General features: G+C 36.2%; 1 protein-coding gene and 1 long non-coding RNA gene across 2 annotated transcripts; one reads left to right on the forward strand and one right to left on the reverse strand.

The window, feature by feature from the left end:
* Positions 1–5,333: 5,333 nt before the first annotated feature.
* On the reverse strand, positions 5,334–9,021 carry LOC126600630 (probably inactive leucine-rich repeat receptor-like protein kinase At5g06940). Its single transcript, XM_050267230.1, has 3 exons — positions 8,303–9,021; positions 6,256–8,004; positions 5,334–5,928 (listed from the first exon to the last, which is right to left on the reverse strand). The coding sequence occupies exons 1-3, from the start codon at positions 8,844–8,846 to the stop codon at positions 5,570–5,572; spliced, it is 2,652 nt and encodes an 883-aa protein (XP_050123187.1). The 5' UTR covers positions 8,847–9,021; the 3' UTR covers positions 5,334–5,569.
* A 10,194-nt stretch (positions 9,022–19,215) lies between these two features.
* Positions 19,216–20,182, forward strand: LOC126599351 (uncharacterized). Its single transcript, XR_007615075.1, has 2 exons — positions 19,216–19,639; positions 19,778–20,182. It is a non-coding gene; the product is annotated as an uncharacterized LOC126599351 (long non-coding RNA).
* The last annotated feature ends 918 nt before the right edge of the window (positions 20,183–21,100 follow it).

The raw sequence follows: 21,100 nt of genomic DNA on the forward strand, positions 1-21,100 counted from the left end.
AAAATTTATCTAAGTACTTAAATTAGAACTTTTAAATAAATAAACTTGTGTATTATACAATTTAAAAATTAAAGAATTTAGTGATAGTAACCTGAATTATGGAAGAATTCCGTCGTCGATCAAATCTTTATGTAGTTAACCAGCTCAAATAAATTCCCTACAAAAATAAATTATAAATAAAAATTAAACATAAGTGGAGAAAATAAAAATATTAGAAACAAAGAAGCAAGAAAAACTTACTGTTGTGAAGAAGGAACAAATGAAGTAGGAAGAACAAATAAGAAAGGTGCAAGAGAGTAAACACGGGGAGGGTTTGAAATTGGAAGAACGAATAAGAAAAATGCAAGAGAGGAAGAAGAAAACACGGGGGAGGAAGAAGAAAACACGAGGGAAAGTATATAAAGACCATTATTCTGTCCCTTACAACCGACACCGAGTTTTAAAATATTTAAAAAAAAAACTAAAATTTATGTCGCTCAAAACCGACGCAGGCTTTAAAATATTAAAAACAATAAGGACAAGTTTGTGTGGCGTCGAAATAAGGACAAGTTTGCGTCAGTTAAAACCGACGTGTCCCTAACAATCTTGACAGTCGTAGCAGTGGCCTCGAAATAGGACAAGTTTGCGTCGGTTCAAACTGACGTTATGCCTCTACACTAATACTTTATGTCGCTTAAAAGTGACACCAGTGTTTAAAAATATTAAAATGTATGTTTACGTCGGTTTAAAAGCGACACCATTATTTAAAAATATTAAAATGTATGTTTACGTCGGTTTAAAAGTGACACCAGTATTTTATGACGCTTATAAGCGACAGTAAATCCGACGTCATGTTCAGTTAGTGTCGCAACTGTCTTATCCGCCATTATATTAGATTAAACCGACACCACCCACTAACACTATAAGACCATTTTGTAGTAGTGATCCACTGAATTGGAGGGAACAAGATTGTGATTGGTACTATGGGAATGAATCATCCATAAGCATCAAAGTTAGAACATTCGAGTTCTAAGACATGGTTTTCATGGGTGTATTGTTTTATGAAAACTTCGGGTTTCAAAGGCACTAAATTTGAAACTACAGGTTCAATTTAGTTTATGAATGTTTAGTTCATAAAAGAGAGGTTCCTGAAAGAACACATAATGCAATATGCTGATTTAAGTGTAGTGGATTTGAGGTTCTTCGAGAACTCAAGTGTGAGAGCTTCGTTACTACGAAAGTATGTCAACAGTTCAAAGTATAAAAATAAATTATTCAATCGTTAATGTCCAAAAGTGATCTTCTAGTCAATAATTTTGGATTCATTATCAGATTAACGGATTGCATGTCACTTTTAATTAATTCAATAAATTGGGCTATACAGGGTCGATTGTAGAAGCAAAGATAATAATAACATTCGAGTTCAAATTATTTGAAGTGCCAAAACAAAATAGCATTGGGTCGAAAAAGAATGCAGCCCAACACACTTTGGTTGGTTGCAATATACGACCCTGAAAAAATTGGAAGCCTTTAGGCTCGGGGTAGGCTGCACAAGGGCCAGCCTATGCAAAAAGGCAAGCTGCAATTACAGCAGGAGGGGGGCCGAGACTTGGGCATGACCCAACAAGCAGCACGGGGTGGGCTCGGGTAAAGTTGCGGCAGGCAGCCCAACATCCTGCAAAAAACAAGTTAGCAGACTTGCTTACTGTCACGGGCCGAGAAAGAAAATTCACAAGCAGGAGCCTAGAAAAGGGAGTCGGGCCATGCTTGTCATGGACTCGGGGGTGGACCGAGGGCTGAAAGCCCTTGGGTTAGTCAACCCAGGGTGGGTTTCGAGAAAATATGAAGCCCAACGTGTGGGTTTTGGTTTTGTGCATAGAAAAAACCCAAAAATGAGTTACTATGCAACGGCCAAGGTTCTAAAAAACGCTAGGCGCTAGTCGGGCGGTGAGCTGGGGCATAGGCGGATTGAAGTATATTTATTATAAATTAATTAAATTTACCATATGATATAAAAACAAACATGAAAAATATGTTATTTCTTTTAAAAAAATGGTATATGTGATGTAAGAGTTTTAAGCATAGTACGGTGTGGTCTTAAAGAGAGGAAAGTCTCAAAAAATCCCCCTCTCTATTTAGGATTTCCAAAACAAAACAATTTAATTTTCAAGAATAAAATAATAAAATAAGATATTTTGAATAAAATTAGTATTTATTGTTTTTTTAAATCCCTCCACCCAACCTCCTCCACATCATCCAAGGTTCCAATCCGTGGAACCACACCAAAAGATTCATCCCATGGTTCCCAACCTCTCTCACATAACCTAACCCCCAATCTATGTCAGACATAATGTGAAAAAATTAAAAGCAATTGAATGATAAGTGTCAGGACACACACACCAACACATTTGATGCATTAGAAAGCTGAAAGCCTTTTTTTTTCTTTTTTTTTTTTAGCCTTTCTTCTTCCTCCTCTCTCACTTCTTCATCTTCTATCTTTCTTTTGCTATGTAAATTCCCTCCTCCGATGTGGTGCAAGTTTTCACCTTAACTGTTCTCTCTCTCCCATCCTCCCTCTTCTCTTTAGATCTTTCATTTTCTGCTAAAGATACAACATCGATTGGAAACGAAAGATACGACGCCGACAACCATCGAAGACCAGAGAGTCAATTCACTAGAAAAAAAAAAAAAAAAAAACTACTGCCTTGGCCACCGCCTAGGTCGCCGTCTAGGCCACCTAGACCGCTTAGAGAGCGTCTAGGCGGGCGCCTAATTCCTACCCGATTTAGCTGGACGATTTGGCCCAAATCCCAGCGGCACTCCATCGCCTAGGTCGATTTTTATAACATTGGCAGCGGCTCACAGTTTCGGCGCAAGCACGAGCGCAGCTTCAAGCCGTGGCTTTTTTTACAAACCCTAGATTTGGTTCTAATTTATTTTATATACATTGACTCACAATTCCACATAGCAAAAATTGCGTAATGCATGAATCAAATATATATATATATATATTGACAAAATATATGAAACATATACAATATATATATCGGAAGGTAAATATAAATGTAGGGGGTTCATGCATCATGGGGAATGTTTTCATGCTTCAAGGTCGTTTCAAATATCTTACTTTATTTTAAGCGTACCTGATTGGCAGAAAACAACAAAGCCTTTGAATTTGTAGAAGATCCTTCTCATAAAGCCAGAATTGCATCTCCAATGCGTTGTATCACGTTCAACACTTAAATTGAATCAATATCATGTAGATCAATTCAATAAAATAATTAAATTAATCATAAAAAGAATGATTAAAACGTAATACTCCCCTGATTGAAGAATAAACTCTTGTTAATGCAGCGTCAAGAGCGTGTTGATAACGTGTTGTGGGCATAATTTATTGAACAATTATGGAGGCCAGAGAGAGAGGGAAGGTGCAGCATAGAGAGAGAAGAGAGAGATGTGTAATTGTGGGTGTGTATTCTATTCCACCTCATTGTGCCTTTATTTATAGTAGTAGTAAAGGTTAATTACTTACCCTTTTAGGATTACAACTCTAATAGAATATTAACTACTAATAGGAATATAAGAGATATTCCAATATATACTATGATTTACACAATCACATTTCTAATCTAATAGGACTGAAACAGTTTCAACATTTTGAATCATAACAAAACACATCCTAATAATTTTATTTAATTGTTAGGACAAAACCAAACATTAAATAGCCCAATAAAACTGACCCAATAAGAACATCTCTAAAGAAGATGTCAATTTTTAAACATAAGATTTAAATTTGAAGTCTTATGTGGCACATTGATTTTTTTTTATAAAAAAAAATGTTCTCAAACCGATATGTTAAATTTAAACTATTATTTATTACCTTATTTACTTTTATAATTTTAATTAGTATTTTTAAAACAAAAAATAAAAATAAAAATTATGAAAGACATTTATTAACTACTAAAAATAGATTTGAAGCTGCTGTCAAATTTGACAACAACTTTCACCATTTCATATCATTCCACATAAAAATTGATATTTCGGTTGAAAAACACAGATGATGCCTTTGAATATGCTCTAAGACTGTCATTTTCTTCTCTCTACCTCTCTCATTTTCCACCCGACCCCATCCCCTCTCTCTTTCTCTCTCTCCTCCTCTCCTCCTCTCCTCATCTCCTCCCATCCATCTTTTTTTTTTTCTCTCTCCCCTCTATCCTCTTCCACCCGGCCTCACCCCCTCTTTCTCTCGCTCCTCTCTCTTTCCGTCCACCTCTATCTTCCCTCTCCTTTTCCATATAGCCTCACCCCTCTTTTTCTTTCTCTCTTCTTTCCTCCCGTCGACTTCCTCTCTCCTTACACACACACACATATATATATCTTAAATGATTTTTCATAAAATTTTATTCATGAAAACATTTAATTGTTTTTTTTTAAAGAACAATTTTGTAAATTATTTAAAAAAATAATAATGTCACTGTCTAAAAATGATGACATGATGGTGGTAGCTTCTTATTCGGATTCAGCGATTAAGCTAAAGATGAGAGAGTCCCATTCACAAAAAAAATAAAAATAAAAAGGAAAAGATTATGAAAAAGGTAGAAAAGAGAGAGAGAGAGAGAGAGAGAGAGAGAGAGAGAGAGAGATAGGTGAGGCGAGGGAGAGAATGCAAATTGCAATTTGCTTATTTAGATTTTCGTTCTTTTACGAACAGGTAATGCTAAGAAAATCAAAATTTTAAATCAAATTGTGTAAATTAAATGATGTGATTGTTGATGATTTGATTATTAACCAAGTGTCGATTAACGTGTTTATTTCTTATTGGTGATACATCATTTGGTTTGCAAATTTGATTAAAAAATTTGATCTCTGTAGCATTATCCTTTACGAAATAATGAATCTCTAGCCGCTATACGTGGATGCTATTAGCTAATTAGGAATGTGTCATAGCAGTCAGCGATCCGTTGTTAGTGATAGTGGCCGGCATTGTTTGAGGTGTGGTGGGGGTGGTGTTGGTCGTGCGAGTTGGTGGGTGCGGTGTGTTGTGTTTAGGGCAGTTTGAAAATAAATATGGTATTCTTAGAAAAAAAAAGTTGAAAATTATATATTCAGCTATGTGTACATAGAAATTATGGTGAACTTAGACAGCAAGTGGTGTTCAAATGTCAAAAATAAAAATGAACATGGATGTGCACGAGGAGAAAATGGGCCTCGGATAACACTTTACTTGATTATTGAAGGTTTGGTTTAATGGAGTGTAATTGACAATCCATGATTGTCCATAGAATTAGGAACCCATCTTTAATTTGTCCAGGGGTTGGATTTGGTTACCATCTACAACAAAACTCAAGCCTCTCTCAAACCAGAACACATATTTATGGCATTCATATTATACTGTAAAAATCCCTTTACTGTTAACCAAATCCCAAATCCCAAATCATCTTCTGTTGATCAACAGACACAAAAAACCATGCCCAACCCTATCTTTTTTCCCCCATCACACGTGAATCCGTGAAGTTTAATTTAATTTTCATACAAAGCAACTAAAAATTGCAGCATTTGTAACTCAATGTTCAGACTGAAGCAGCGAAGCTCAATGTTCCTCAAAGGAAGAGAAGTCGATAACTGCCCCGTGGGTCCTCGAGTCCAGGGACTGAAGTGATCTCACGACTTCAGACATGGAAGGTCTTTTCTCCGGCATCACAGAAGTGCAACAGAGAGCGATTTCTAAAGCTCCTAGTATCTCTTGCTGGGAAGAATTTTTTATTTTGGGATCGAGAACTTGGACAGCGCCATTTGTAATGTTGACCTTCCGTCGCACCCACTTTACAATGTCAAGAGACTCGGATGGCTCCGCTTGCTCAGCTGGCCGGCCTGTCACGAGCTCCAATAGTACAACACCGTAGCTGTAAACATCCATTTGTTCAGTTACTTTCTTAGTGTACTTGCATTCTGCAATCAACAAATATATGTCATAAGAGAGTGAACAAATCTTTCGGTATATATTTGGCAACATGTCAGCATGTCACGAGTCTTTAGCAAATTTTGATTACTATCAGAATAATTCAATGATCAAGAAAATATTCAAAGACCACATATATGATGTTAATCTAAGACACATTTCTATGCAACATAAGATGCAGAAGAGTAGCTAGCAATGGTTCCAGCGAAAACATTAGTACGAGGATAACCAAATTTTTGCAATGGTTCCAGCGAAAACAATATCACGAGTCTTTAGAATTTTTGCATGCAGTTCGTTTCAGTTCGCAATTCTCTTACCTGGCGCATTGTAACAGGATAAAGTAGATTCTGAAGCCAAGGTTGATTGAAAGGCAGCTTCTCCCACAATTCTGTCGAGAGCAAAATCTGTGAGCTTTGGTTCAAACTCTGCATCCAGAAGGATATTGTTTGACTTGAGATTTCTATGAAGCAAATGAGGAACATAATCCTTGTGGAGGTATGCCAGTCCTTGCGCAATGCCAATGGCAATTCTCAATCTAACACTCCACTGCAAATTAAAATCAGGTCTGCAGATCAAGTCCCCCAAGCTCCCTTTCTGTTGGAACTCATATATCAGAAATATTGAATCATCGGAATAGCAGAATCCCAGAACTTTTACAATGTTCTTATGCCTTATCTTGGCCAAGGTCTTGATCTCAGCCTTCAAAGTTTTCGAAGACTGGATCCCGAAATTCACAAGCTTCTTCACAGCAACAAGTTCACCACTTGGTAAACTTACAATGTAAACTCTACCAAACACCCCACCACACCCTGCAGCAGATTTCTCATCCATTCCCATCATCAAGTCATGCTCAGTGACTCTGAGAGGATAAAAGAACACCGAACGCCAAAGGCCAACTTGAGCTCGCTGCTTATAATATCGATGATAAAAAATAAATCCACCAGCAATAATCAGAGCTCCAACAGCAAAAGCTAAAGATATCAAGGCACTTGTCAATGTCGTAAGATCAGAAGAATGGTGTCTTGGCTGGTCATCAGAACAAGAGTCGAGTAATCCTGGACCGCAAAGGTCAGGATTTCCTTGAAGAAATGAAGCTGGGAGGCCTGCGATAAGAGAGTAGGGGACTCTACCAGATAGCTGATTAAAGGAAACATTGAAGAGTGCAAGCTTCAAGTTCTGAAGCGCCTGTGGAAGGGGACCGGTTAGCTTATTGTCAGAAAGATCAAGGTAAGTTAGCACTGGTAATTCACCAAGAGATTCTGGGATACTCCCACTAAGATTGTTGTCTGCCAAAGACAATGACACTAGCTTCCTGCAATTCTTAACCTCCGGAATTTGACCCAAGAGCGCATTGTGGGAGAGATTCACTATACTCATAACAGGGGAGTCACAGAAGTTTGTTGGGAGTTCACCATATAAACCATTAAGAGAAGCCGAGAATCTATATAAACTCTTGACTAACCCAAGACCATGAGGAATTTTGCCAGTGAAGCTGTTGTTATCTATTTGAACCTGCTCCAACTGACCAGCCATTGATACTGAATCAGGTATTTCTCCCGAAAACCGGTTATTCTCAGCTCTTAAGAGCTTAATTTTGGGCAATGACCATAGCCCAACTGGGAAATCCCCAGAAAACAAATTGTTTTGAACTTCAAACACCTCAAGCCTTGAGCATTCACTAATGGAGTTCGGTATTGTACCATTGAACACATTTGTGTGAAGGCTGAGGTTTATAAGGTATTTTCCGTTACAGATGCCATTTGGGAAAAACCCAGAAAGCCTATTCTCTGAAACATCAAAGGACACCAAGTTTTTGAGAGAAAACCCTAGTATCTGAGGAACCCTACCTGTTAAGTTATTTTGGGAAAAGTCCAAAACACTCAAACTTTGTAGACCCACCAAAGAATTAGGAATTACACCATGAAAACCAGAGCTTTGCAAGAACAACTTCTCAAGCTTCACAAGCTTCCCAATGTCTGTAGGAATCTCACTCACCAAGTACGTATTTTGGGACAGATCAAGAACAACTAGCTCAGTCAAATTCGCAAAAATAGAGGGCACACTACCTGAAAATAAAAAATTCGCTTTTGATCAATAAATAATTTCATATTCCGTCATGACACTTTATTTTCTAATTAACATAGTCAATAGAAAAAAATTTCCTCTTCAATTAAGGTCAATATCCAAAGCAAAAAATATATTGATTGATTTAATTCTAATAGCAATTTTTTTTAACCTCAAACGAAATACTCTACTTGAAAGCAAGTTGCTTTCCAACCAAGATCAAATATCGAAAGCATATAATGTTGATTGACTTAATCCTAATATCGAAAATACTTTGTGACCGCAAACGAAATACCCTACCCGTAAGCAAGTTGCTTCCCAAGTTGAGAAATTGGAGGCTGTGGAGTGCACCAATGGCTTGCGGGATGTTTCCTTCAACACGGTTTTTGCTCAAGTCGAGAACTTTCAAGTTACCAAACTGAGAAATCTGGTTCAAGATTGTACCCCAGATTAAATTGTTGCTGAGATTCAAAGTCTCCAGAGAAGTGCACTGAGAGAGGTGGAGAGGGATGGGCTGGTTGAAGAAGTTGCCTGCAAGGTTGAGCTCTGACAGATAAGGGAGCCCACAGATTGCGGGTGAGATGTCACCTGAAAGATTGAAGCTTTGGAGGTTGAGGGAGGTGACGGAGAGTGTGGTGGTGGTGGTGGCAGTGCAGTTGATTCCAGCCCATTGGCAGTGGTGGGTGCCCGAGGTGTTGGACCAGGTTGAGAGTGAGTTTTGGGGGTCTTTAATGGAGGCCTTGAAGGTGAGAAGAATGTCTGGTTCTGATAATAATGCTGAAGTGAGAAGGAAAAATGTGGAGATTAGAGAGAGAAGTAAAGGATGTTTGCAGGAAGTAGCCATTGGAGGAGGAGAAGGAAGAAATCTGAGAGAGAGAGCTATCAGTGAAGTGGGGAGAGACAGAGTGAGAGTCAGAAGTGAGAGGAGTTGGGGATTTGCTGGGTTTGTTTGATGAGATCAAGGGCATATCAGCAAAAAGATATAACATCAGAACTTTTGACGATTGCAAAAGGTTGAGGTACAAACAGTGCATTCATTTAAAATTCCATTAAACTAATATATATTTTTGTACCCTTTGATCCGAAACTGAATGAGCAGTCCAACTGACATGCACAAGAATAAAAAAATGGAAATTTACTTAATTCCAGAATATAATATATATATATATATGTATGTATGTATTATTCAAAAAAATAAGAATAATGTTGATTAAACAAAAATGTTTAAAATGTTAAAAAAGACGTGTGAAATTACATCTTTAATAACGTTTATAGAATCAAACATTCAATTAATTAGTTTATTATAGAAGTTTACCATTTTTATGGGCCATTGTTAACATTATTATGATCAGCAAGCATATCTTGTAGAAAATTGCCCCTGCATATTCAGCACTGCACATAACAAATACTTTTTAATTTTTTTTTCTTTTTAGTCAAATATACAGGAGTTATTATTTTTCACACAAACATATGTATCCACTTCTTTGGACTACAAATAAATACATATGTTCTGATAACTCAATAACTTGTGATTCTTTTTAACATCATGTATTTTCTATACTAATACAGAAAAGTCTTTCAAGATCAATTTCATGGTTTACAATTATTTAGGTTTGTGCGACTCATATCTCGTGACCACGAAAAAACTTCAATGGGGCAGCATCCCCTTCTCTAATCCTACACTTGCTCACACATCATCTTCTATGTTGTGTTGTAGCAACTTTTAATTAATTTGCCCTGCATATCTGACCACATCTCATATAATCAAAGCTCTCATAGAGTTCAACTACAACCGGTGAAATTAGCATTTCAATAGAAATCAGCTACCAAATTAGGCTAAAAAAGATTAATCATGACCACATCAAACTTAATCATGAACTGACTAATATTTTAATTAATTCCTGCATTGTAGTCTTTTTGCTTTTCTTTTCTTTTTTTTTTTAACTGCATTGCAGTCACGGGTAATAGTTATTGTAATATTCAAAATTTCTAACACAGAAAAGCCCAAAAAGCTAGAACGTTTTAATAACTTGTAAAGTTGAAATTTAGCAAGAAAATGCTGTCTCCAATCTCAGCACCACCTCCACCTATATTTTCTGTGTTTTTTTCCTTTACAAAATTATCAGTAGATTGTTTCAAAAAAAAAAATATCAGTGGATGAAAAGAATCCTAAGAAACATATATTATATATATAATACACAATGAGGACAAGATTTGACCTTCCACCAACCACACAGAAACCCTTGTTGGAACGGAAATCTTCATTCATTATCGCATGCATTTTACCTTTTTCTCGTGTAACTAGAAAAAATCTTACATACACTGATATATGCATCCAAAATGATATCGTAAAATCTCGTACTTATAAATAGTAGCTCGAGTCTGTGTTTTAGTTTAGAGGCAATTTGAACAGGTGTAGGTAAGTTGTTTCTCTGTAAATAGTATCTCCAGTAAATAGTAACCTAAAAACAGGAATGTGAAGTGTGATGTGAAGTTGTGAACTATCCAATCCAAATACTGGAGCTTTTTCTTGCTGTATACTTCGAAGGGTATATGAGGTAAATAAAACTGTGAACTGTAAAAAGGGTGTTAAAAGTCAGAGGGAAGTAAACAAGAAAGAAGAGCAGCGGTCAGCGGGCCTTTTGTTGTTTGGTTTGGTTTGGCCCTCGTGAACTTGGAGTGCGGAACTTGGAATCTCAAAGTGACGACAAATTGGGACAGAGAGCAAGAAACAAAAGTCCACTTCGCACGTGACAACCGGGAGCTTGGATTAGATCATAGATGCCGCACGGCACACGACACATTTCTATTCTCTTTTTAATAGAATTCTACGGTGTATTAATGTATTGTGTACATTGTATATTATAAAGTGGATCAGTACACTAATATGATGACGTTACATGTCATTGTCTATTAACATGAGACGTCGTTGAGAGAGTGTAGTATCATACAAGTTCATCTCCTCTTTGAGAGTTTAGGATTTAATTACTAAGTGTTTAGGGTTAAAGGAGTGGGTTTAAGATTAATTTTTAGAGTTTAATATCATAATTAGTAGTGGAATGCGGTATATATTTTTACATATCTCTAGCTTTACATGTACCATGTACCACTCGATGACCACTATAGTTTAAGCCTAGTAGGTGATAATTTAACCAAACTCGATTAATATTAAAAACGCTTTAAAAAAACACTGTTTGGTTCCTTATATTCGGTAATTTAACCAAACTCGATGATCACTTGTTGCCTTCTACATTATTTTCAAACCCGCCCTTTTAATTCAAGAAAAGTCTTCGTATTACATACTAAGAAGCCTACAAAACCATAATACGTATTGCAAGACTAGAGTCTGCAGCAAAAGGTCGTCCTCCCTGGTAAAATTTCAATGGTCTGTAAAAAGGTGAGAAATCACTGAGGTGGTCGGTGAAAAAACAGTCCCCAGCAGGTGAAAACGTCAATGTGAAGCTCCATTTCATCGCAAGTTGACTTTTCAGATTGAAGGCGAAAGGAAGTAAAAGGTTGAAGGAAGGACGAGTACCATAATTGCACTGCTCTGGCAAAATTCTAGTGCAAATTTCCTTGTCGTTTGTCAGCTGTAAGAATACCAGGAAACGACGGAGTACAAAGCCATGGGCTTTAGCCGGAGCCAGTTTCTATTCCTGGCTACGTTTTTGGACGGATGGAAAGTTTGGACTGAGACCAGAAAATATAAGAAATAAAAATGGCACTGTGTAACGTGTGCTTCTTAATTCAGCGTGTGGCTTGTTATTTTGATCGTATTTGTTATCAACGTTTTTTCGTTAAACCAACTTTGTAGCAGACGCTTTTGCTTTATTGAGACATAATTTAGATAAGAGTCCAAGTTTGGTTACACACCTTCCCTCATGATTTGAAAAATACCTCATAGCTTTCATTGATAACTACAAAATCAGATATAACCACAGAAGCACGGGGACCAAACCCATTAACTAAAACATTTGCCAACAAGTAAATTTGATGTGAGGTTCGAAGGTTTCTCAAACTCGGTACAACAGTTCTTAGAAAAAAAAAAAAAAAAGAGAAGCGAGATATACAATATGCAAAATCATTAACTTGACAACACACATGGGTAGCAGTTAGTGATCACACTAAACAGTATCTTCTATAGTAATCTCAACTAAGGTTCTAAAAGACGCTAGGCGCTAGTCCGACGGCGGGTTGGAGCCAAGCACCTAGGCGGCTAGACGGAGCTTAGGCGGATTTAAGTAAATCTATTGTATTTCGTGTAAATAAGTGTCTGTTTATACTTAAAATATATATAATTTCATCATAAACTAGAAAATAGAATGACATATATATTATGAAGTATTGGAACATAATGAAAACATGGAAAGCAAACATATAATGTGTGTTTATTTAAGTGATCAATAAGTCTGTGTTTATTTAAGTGATCAATAAGTCTCTTACAATTTATTGGAAGCAATAAAATGCAAAAGAAAAATTATCTATTTTCTATCTAAGTAAGTTGTCATCTAGGCAGGTCTAGGCGAGCTAGGCGGGTTGCCTAGGCAATCTAGATGGTCTAGACGGGGTCATCAGCAGGTCTAGGCGCTATTTTTAATTTTCAAACGCCTAGGCATTAATTAGGACGGTGGTCAGTCGCCTAGCGCCTAGACGGGGCCTAAGCGGCACTAGGTGGGGATTTTAAAACAGTGATCCCAACAGTAGACCAATTAATAGAAATGGGTTTTTCTTTGTAATTTCTTCTTTTTGCAGTTTTTTTTAAATAAAAAAAAAACTATTTTGAATATCACATTTTTTTTTCTAGTCAATAGTGTCCACACATGCAATTAATTCCACATCAACCATTTAAATTTGAAAGGAAAGACAATAAAATAAACACAATAATTCGGGCTAGGTAAAGTAAAGACCTAAATTCAAGCAAAATGAATTAGCGCACTCTTGTACCATGTCAAGATTTCAAGCACCCTACTACTAATCGCACCAATATAAACATACCTACATATACTGTTAAGGGGAAAAAAACATCGAATGACATCTATTCAAAAGTTAACAAATTTTTACCAAATTGTAAAGTCCAACTCTGAAAATTCCTAGATAACATCAATTTCGAAAATTCTAAGAACTCTGAACATTCCGAAATTATTTGGAAATTGGAAGGAAAACTGGATTTCGAAATTTTTTTAATGTTAAAATTTGATCTAATGAAATTGACTTATTTTGGTTGAAAAATGGCCTCTTTCCTCCCTTCTGGTGGTGCTCTTTCTAGTTTCTATGTATTTGGTATTGCCTTCTCAATCAACAACAATAAAAAGTAAATTTAAGGAAACTTTAACGAAAAGCTCCTGGTACTGTTCACTTTAACGAAAAACCACATTTTTACACTAAAAAGTCAATCCTGGTACTATTCACTTTACCCTTTATTTTGTCCTTATCATTAAAACTCAAAGTTTTCAAACCCTTTTCATTAGTTTTCCTTAAATTTAATTGGTTCCATTAACAACTACTAACAATGTCCAATCGATTACTTACTTCGAACATCCAGCTGTAAGACAAAAAAAACAAAAAACATAATTATTAATGCATTTGAAGCAAATACAACCTGCAGCTTGTAAGATAAGTTTGATGGAAACATTGAGTTGAGGGGAGGACATTACCTCACTAATGTTTCATCATAAGAGATGCCTCCCGATGTGCACTAAATTCAGCATTCTCATTATTTTGCCTTTTGACACTGACTAGGAAAAGAAAAAGAAAGGCCATCACTCATACTTTTGAATTATGTAGATATATTTTCAGGATTTTCTACGTAAACATTATATTCATGATTTTGTTATGCTTTATATAGTTTCATCATACCTTCTTCTTTTTTTTAATGAAAAGGTGATAATGAATTAGGTGAGTCGAACTACATATAAGGTTTTGTCATTAGACTATAATGGTAGCCTGATTCTCTTAATCTGCACAAGACTGTTAGAAAGCCAGGATTACTTATCATTTACAAAGTAGGCTACTTCCTTTCCGATCAAAGTGATTAGAAAGAGTTAGTTCCCCAATAGAACGATGCCACCCTCCCCTTGAGAGCGGCATACTTGTTAGTTGGTGGAGCAAGTCGTTAAAGTTCAGTTGTATGTTATTTCCTATTTAAGAGGTTTGTAACTTAAGTCGTAAGAGCATTCCTTGATCTAAGGTTTTAGGTATGAATCCTCCATCCCCCAATATAAAAGAAAAACCATGTGATTGTATTTCTATTGCTACAAAGAAAATAAGAAACTTGGCCACAGGGTAAATAGACCTAGCTTCTCCCAGTTTGTTTAAATAAGATTACTAATCTAAATGACTATCTTTTTACCCATGAAACAAGATTTGAACTCAAAATCTCATTTAACATTAGGAAAAAAATATTACTAGACCATACTATTTTGAGTGCAATGGTAAGATTACAAACCACTAACATTTCAAGTAAAATATAATCAAAAGAAGGGTAGGAAAAGCATGCAAAAATGGCTAGAAAACATTATGCCAAAATAGTAGAACTAGGTGGATGCTACTAATAATTCTGCATTAAAATGGTCAATGTGCCATGATACAAACCACGAGGAGATCCAAAAAAGTGGTGGCACATATTGCCATTCCTAATCATCCAATCCTAACCTTCCCCCACACACAATCATACCTAGAAACTGAGATCCAGAACTACTACAAACTTAAAAGCAAGCAAACAGCTGTAAATTCTACTGTTTGGTATATTACCATTTTATTTATCCTCAACCTCTCGTTCCACTCCAAACCATGGATAATGACTTGCACGAAACAGTCATATCATTACGTGACATTTTAGTTTGATAATATCGTATCGTGTAAAAAAATACATATAATATGTCATTATTAGAGTGAGATATTGCAGTGACGGTGAACCTACAAATTCAAACCATCAATCTGTGTTATCTACGTATATACATAGATCATGGTGTTCGAACTCATGAATTCCTCTATATTGAGGGCCTAAAATCTTATTTCATAACATATTTTAATCAAGAAATTTACCATTTTGCATTGGCTTGTGACTCGGAGCTGAGAACGTCAATCAATAAAAAGATGTCTGTCTGACTATTCACTCTTCTTCCATGAAAAAAGATCGCAACCTAATCTTATGAATTGACTAATAAATAGTATATTGAGATGCGGATTAAACAATAATGCATGTTCTCCTCCTAAAAAGCGTCTTAGCTTTTTGAGCATCCAAAGATCGACAATAACACAGATGCTATGTAATTATTTTCATTTGGTACATAAATGTGAGAGTTGGAGCAAAATATTACCCTTGACTGCAGAGACAGAAAGAAGCGGATATATTACCGTTACACGGTCGAATATCTTAAAAAAAAAATGATAGAATTTTGCACTCAAGTGACGATAGAGTTACAGAAATGAGATTATATACGAATATATACTATCACGATTTCAAAGTGGGTCACTGATCCACTACTAAACACACAAGTATTATTCTAACTTACCACCTCCACACTTCCGTCAAGTGTTAAATTTTAGGAAATTGTTAGTAACACTCCAAAAATCTCATTCTACACTCCTCACAAGTGTATTTTTCTTTCTAATTATAGAAAGTTTGGAGTGCTAATTGAAATTTTTGGAGTGCTAATAGAAATTCTCAAATTTTATTACAAAAATTCTTGATACAATTTTGCGTGGAACCATTCAACAATAAGGTAAAATTTATTCTGTAAATATTTTTTTGTCGAACTCTATTCTCCTACAATCGATTGCAGAGTAAAATTCCATGGCAGAGAAAGGGGCTACTTGCATGTAGTTTTCCCTAAACAGAAACCCCAAGTCCCAAAAAAGGATTTGAACCTTGGAGGGTGGCCCTTTTGTCTTTGATGAAGAAAACAACGGAACAAGCATGGGGGTGGTGGGGAGAGTGAAAGCTAAAGCTATTAGGAGCCACGGGTAAAAACCAAGCAATAATGCACACTACTCCATAGCCTATACTATTGCTTTTCAGCAGACGGTGGAAAGTAAGTACAATTTTCACCAAAATATTGTTTGCTTATATAAACACAAGGAGAACAACTTATATGACATTATGTATATTGTTACGTTGTGTATGTGTTTTTATTTTATTAACATAAGAAGGTATCGTAATTGTATACTCATGTCATATAAGTCTTCAAATTATAGGCCTACAATCAACAAAATACTATAATTTTTTCTTTTTATTTAATATTGAAACGACAATTAGTTACCTGTCACACACCCTCTTAATTTTCGACCCTTGAATCAAATGTGTTCAACAATGTGATTAATTTTGGGTCTATACAACTTTTTTTTTTTTTTTTGTCAATAACATTTCTATTCATAAAAACATGAAGAACGAGATGGGCGCGAGCCAACAACAGGAACATTGACACTCTCAATCACTATCTCATCACATAGCAATTGTTCATTTGAACATGCACTTATTAAACACATGACGAGCGGTTGTTTGATACTAATGCCAATATAACACTAAAACTCGATTGCATGAGATAACCTCTCCTAGAGGACTGGTGACTAATGCTATCATGAGCACAATTGCTTTTATCTTCGTCTAATGGACTGAAAAAATCCTGTCAAAAATTTATGCCAGCAGACCAACCTAATGTCTGGTTAACATTTGAGAAATAATTTCCAAACGCTCATTTTCTTCCTTATAAGCCCGTATTTATTTTGTCCTTTTTTTTTTACGAAGCCCTCTGTAGTCAATATGGTATAACTGGTAACCACACCATCCAGGATTATTTGGTACCGATTTTTCCAAGGAATAAGAATACTGGAAGCACAAGGACTCCAATAAATCCATAAACTCTAGATAGCAGCTATTGTTAGAGGATCCATATCCAAAAAATAGACGCCAATATTGAGGACCTTAAGGGTATGTTCGGGCTAAGGAATTCAAACCGCATTACTGAAAAATGTAGTACAAAATAGACCTGGGCAAAAAATACTGAGAATCGAACCGAATCTGGTCGGTTTGGTTTTTTTTTTCTTTAGTTTATCCAGTATGGGTACAAGATCGGTTCAGTTCGGTGCTTAGTTGTTCGGTTTCAGTTCTATGTTCGATACCAAACCATACCGAATCAGTTTTTCAATTAAAATCATCGTCCACATGGTTTGTTTTTATTAGTGCTTATCCGAGTTCACAAGGACTTGGTCACACCAGAATGGATAATCTGTTTGAATGTTTTAATCAGGTTGTGTGAATATAGGAGAAGTAGTCTATGTATGCTTTAATCAAGTTGTGTGAATATAGGATAATCTGTGGAACATATTCAGTGCTTCTATGAATGTTATTGTGTATGCTAGATTGACTTGTAATTGTAATCGTAATTGATATTTTTGTACTGCTTGGATGTAGGCTTTGAACCGTGTAAATTCTGTAGAGGATGCAATTGATTTGGAATATGAATCAGAGAGAAGCAAAAGTGAGACCGAAAGTGAAGGAGATCAGGAGGAGGTAAGTGGCTCCCAACTCCTACAAGGTAAATTTAGTAAGGTTTGGGAGCACTTTAGGCCTTATCAAGTTAAGACCCTAGTAACCCTCAAGGATCGAGAGGGGAATGTTGTAAAAGATGGAAATAATAAACTGGTATTGGTTCCATGTAAGACTTAGGGTTAAATGTGTCTATTGCTCGGACATACAAATGATGGTGACTATGATGCCGATTCAAGCATTGGTACATCCGGAATGAGAAAACATCTTAATCGACAATGTAAATTTTATCCGGCCAATTGGAGGAAAAATAAAAAACTTCTTTATGAGGATAAGAAAAGGGGTTAAAACTTTGGTTACTAGGGAGTTCAACCAATCCAATTGTTTGGAAGCATGTGTCGAGATGATTGTTCTTGATGAGGTACCCTTTAGTACCGTTGAGAAGATCGGGTTCAATAGATTTTGTAGTGTTGCATGTCCATTGTTTCGTGTGCCTTCTAGGAGGACTTTTGTTAGAACTTGCTTAGAATGCATGCCCATTCTAGGGATAGTTTGAAAAAGGAATTGCATGCACACCGAATTTCTCTTACCATTGACACTTGGACAAGCACTCAAAATATCAATTATATGGTCCTCACCGCACACTTTATTGAAGATGAATGGAATATGCGTAAGAGGATCATTAATTTTTGTCTTATTGTTAACCACTCGGGAGCCACAATAGCTAAGTTGATTGAAAATTGTTTATTAGAATGTGGCATAGATAAAGTACTCACCATCACGGTAGACAATGCTTCCGCAAATAAAGTTTCATTGGATCAACTTAGGTCAACTATGAATAGGTGGGAAAATTTACAAGCCATTTTGCATGAGGAGTATTTACATGTAAGGTGTACCATTCACATAACCAATTTAATTGTGGGTCAAGGGATGAATAGTCTAACCAATGGCTTCTTAACCATAAGAAATTGTGTGAGACTTGTGAGGAGCTCTCCACAAAGGTTAGAGTATTTCAAGCAAGTTGTGTTTATGGAGAAGTTAACATGCAAAACAAGTGTTTGCTTAGATTGCCCCACAAGGTGGAATTCCACATTTCGTATGATGGAAGTTGCCATAAAGTTTAAGAAGGCCTTTGCTAGGATGGGAGAGGAAAGTGATACTCCTTTTAGCATGTACTTCAAAGAATTTGAAGAAGAAAATGATGAAGATGGAATAGTTGCTATTAAAGGTCAAAGAAGGGTTGGACCACTAACAGGAAAAGATTGGGAAAAGGCGGATGTGTATGTTTGGTTTTTAAGGGTTTTCTATGAGGTGACATTGTGGGTGAGTCATTCTTTGATCCCTACGGTTCATACCGCTCACCATGATGTCATCAAAATAAAGATGGCTATCAAGAATTTGGTTCCCCTACCCAATGTGCAAACCAGTTCACCAACAGAGGTACTTTTGAATCAAATGGCAAACGACATGAGAGCAAAGTATGACAAATATTCTGGCTCTTACCTTCAATTGAACAATTTGCTAGTGGTTGCTTTTATTTTAGATCCAAGGTTCAAGTTAAGGCATGTCACTCATCTTCTTAGAAAGCAATTATTGGAAGTTGATGCTCATTTAAAAACTAAGGAGATAAGAGATGTGTTGGACGCCCTTTACAAGAAATATGCCCCAAATGTTGATGGGGGGAAGCACATGAAGGTCCACACACCTCGAGAGTCTTCTTCTACTTCACTTATTGTTGAATTTTTAAAGATGATTGTGTAGATGATTGGATTGATTTTGTAGAAGAGAGTGAGAAGCAAGTAGTGGGAGATGAGGTGGATTCATATTGGTTGGATCCTTTAGAGAAGGTGGACAAAGAAACCAATGGTGCTTTTAAAATTCTCTCATGGTGGAAGACTAATGCTTGCAAGTATCCTATATTGGCAGCCATTGTAAAAGACATATTTGCCATTCAAGCATCTACCCTAGTTTCAGAGAGTGCTTTTAGTACCGGGGGGAGAGTAATTTTGGATTTTAGGAGTTCTTTAACTCCTAAATCGGTGGAGGCCTTAATTTGCTTGCATAATTGGATGATGGGTGATGGTATTATCACCTTAGAAGATGATGCACCTTCGTTGAGCACTTAGAGTTTTATGAAAGTATTGAAACGAGTAATTTCTTATTTCTCTTCTTAGTTCTTGTTTGTTATAATTTTTTAGATTTTATTTTGTTGTATTTGCAAGTTGTGTATATTTTTGTATTATGTAGAGTTGTTGACATCAAGCATCTCCTCTCTATTAATAATCCAGAACAACAAGCGTCGTCTTCACAACCTTGTGCTTGGCTTTCTCAAGCATTCGCTTCACAAGCTCCTACCTGACCTCCTCGAGCTTCAAAAGGTGCTGAATCAAGGGCCCCTTCAAAGCCTCACAAACCTCTAACCACCAAGGGTGTCAAGTGTAAGGCCCCTAAAGGGTAATCGCTTTTATTTTATATGAATTGAACTTATTAGTTATTAATGCATTTAGTTTGACGTTTGCTATTACATTTGGATTGTATTAATGCCATAATGCTTTGACTTGAACTTTGATTTTTCATTTTGGTTTGCACTAATGCCATAAGGCATTTACTTGAACTTTGTTGTTGGATTGAATTTGTTTATTTTTGATGTTGTTGGATTGAATTTGTTGATGTTTAATGTTGTTGGGATTGAATTTGTACTAATGCCTCAATAGATATATCATATTCCCAACTATTCATGTAGCAAAAATAGGAAGATATGTGTGCACTGTGCACTGAAATCTGGGCCAAAAATTGATTTGTGTGAACTTTGTTAATTTTGGGCCAAAAACTGATTTAGGCGTTTTTTTTTTTACAAAAACTGAAAAATAGGCCTTGTTCCTTAAATGCTCAGAACCAAACCGAACCTATACTTAGACCGAACTGAATCTATTAGGTTCGGTACTAAGTCTGTACAACTATTCATACAGTACCAAAATTTTGCTACGTGTTCGGATTTGTTACCACTCCAGTACCAAACCTTGCCCAGGCCTAGAACAAAATGTTATTGGAGATTAGGAATGTCCTCTATGAGCAATACAAAGGCACGTGATAGGAGTTTGCAACTAACACATTCCAACAGACTTGGAAATATCGTACCCAAACATAGCCTAGAGGAACCTGGAACAAAATAGAAAATACGAGTTCCTAACTAAAAATAACTAAATGAATTCCATTTTCAAAGGTGCTCAACCTTTGATCAATATATAACCAACCAGCCTGCTACTAACTCGGCAGTTTCTTGTAAAATAGGAAGTCACACATGAAACAGAACAACTCCACCTCCAGCCGAGTAGCGGTTTACTAAATTCAAATATCTAACACATATAAACATATCATCCGACCGACGATATCTACGACCACCACATTTTTCTTTCTGTAAACCAATACTAATATATATCGACCAAGGGATATACATATGTCTCACGGTTCTGTCATTCATCACTTCTAAGTTCAAAGCCTCAAATATTCACCCTTTCTTTTGTGAGGGAAAATATCGTAACATATTATATGGTAAAATAGAATGTAAAATAAAACTAACAAACGAAGTGAATCTTGCACCTAGCAATCAC

Source organism: Malus sylvestris, chromosome 14 (assembly GCF_916048215.2).
Source record: "Malus sylvestris chromosome 14, drMalSylv7.2, whole genome shotgun sequence".
NCBI classification, from domain to species: domain Eukaryota; kingdom Viridiplantae; phylum Streptophyta; class Magnoliopsida; order Rosales; family Rosaceae; genus Malus; species Malus sylvestris.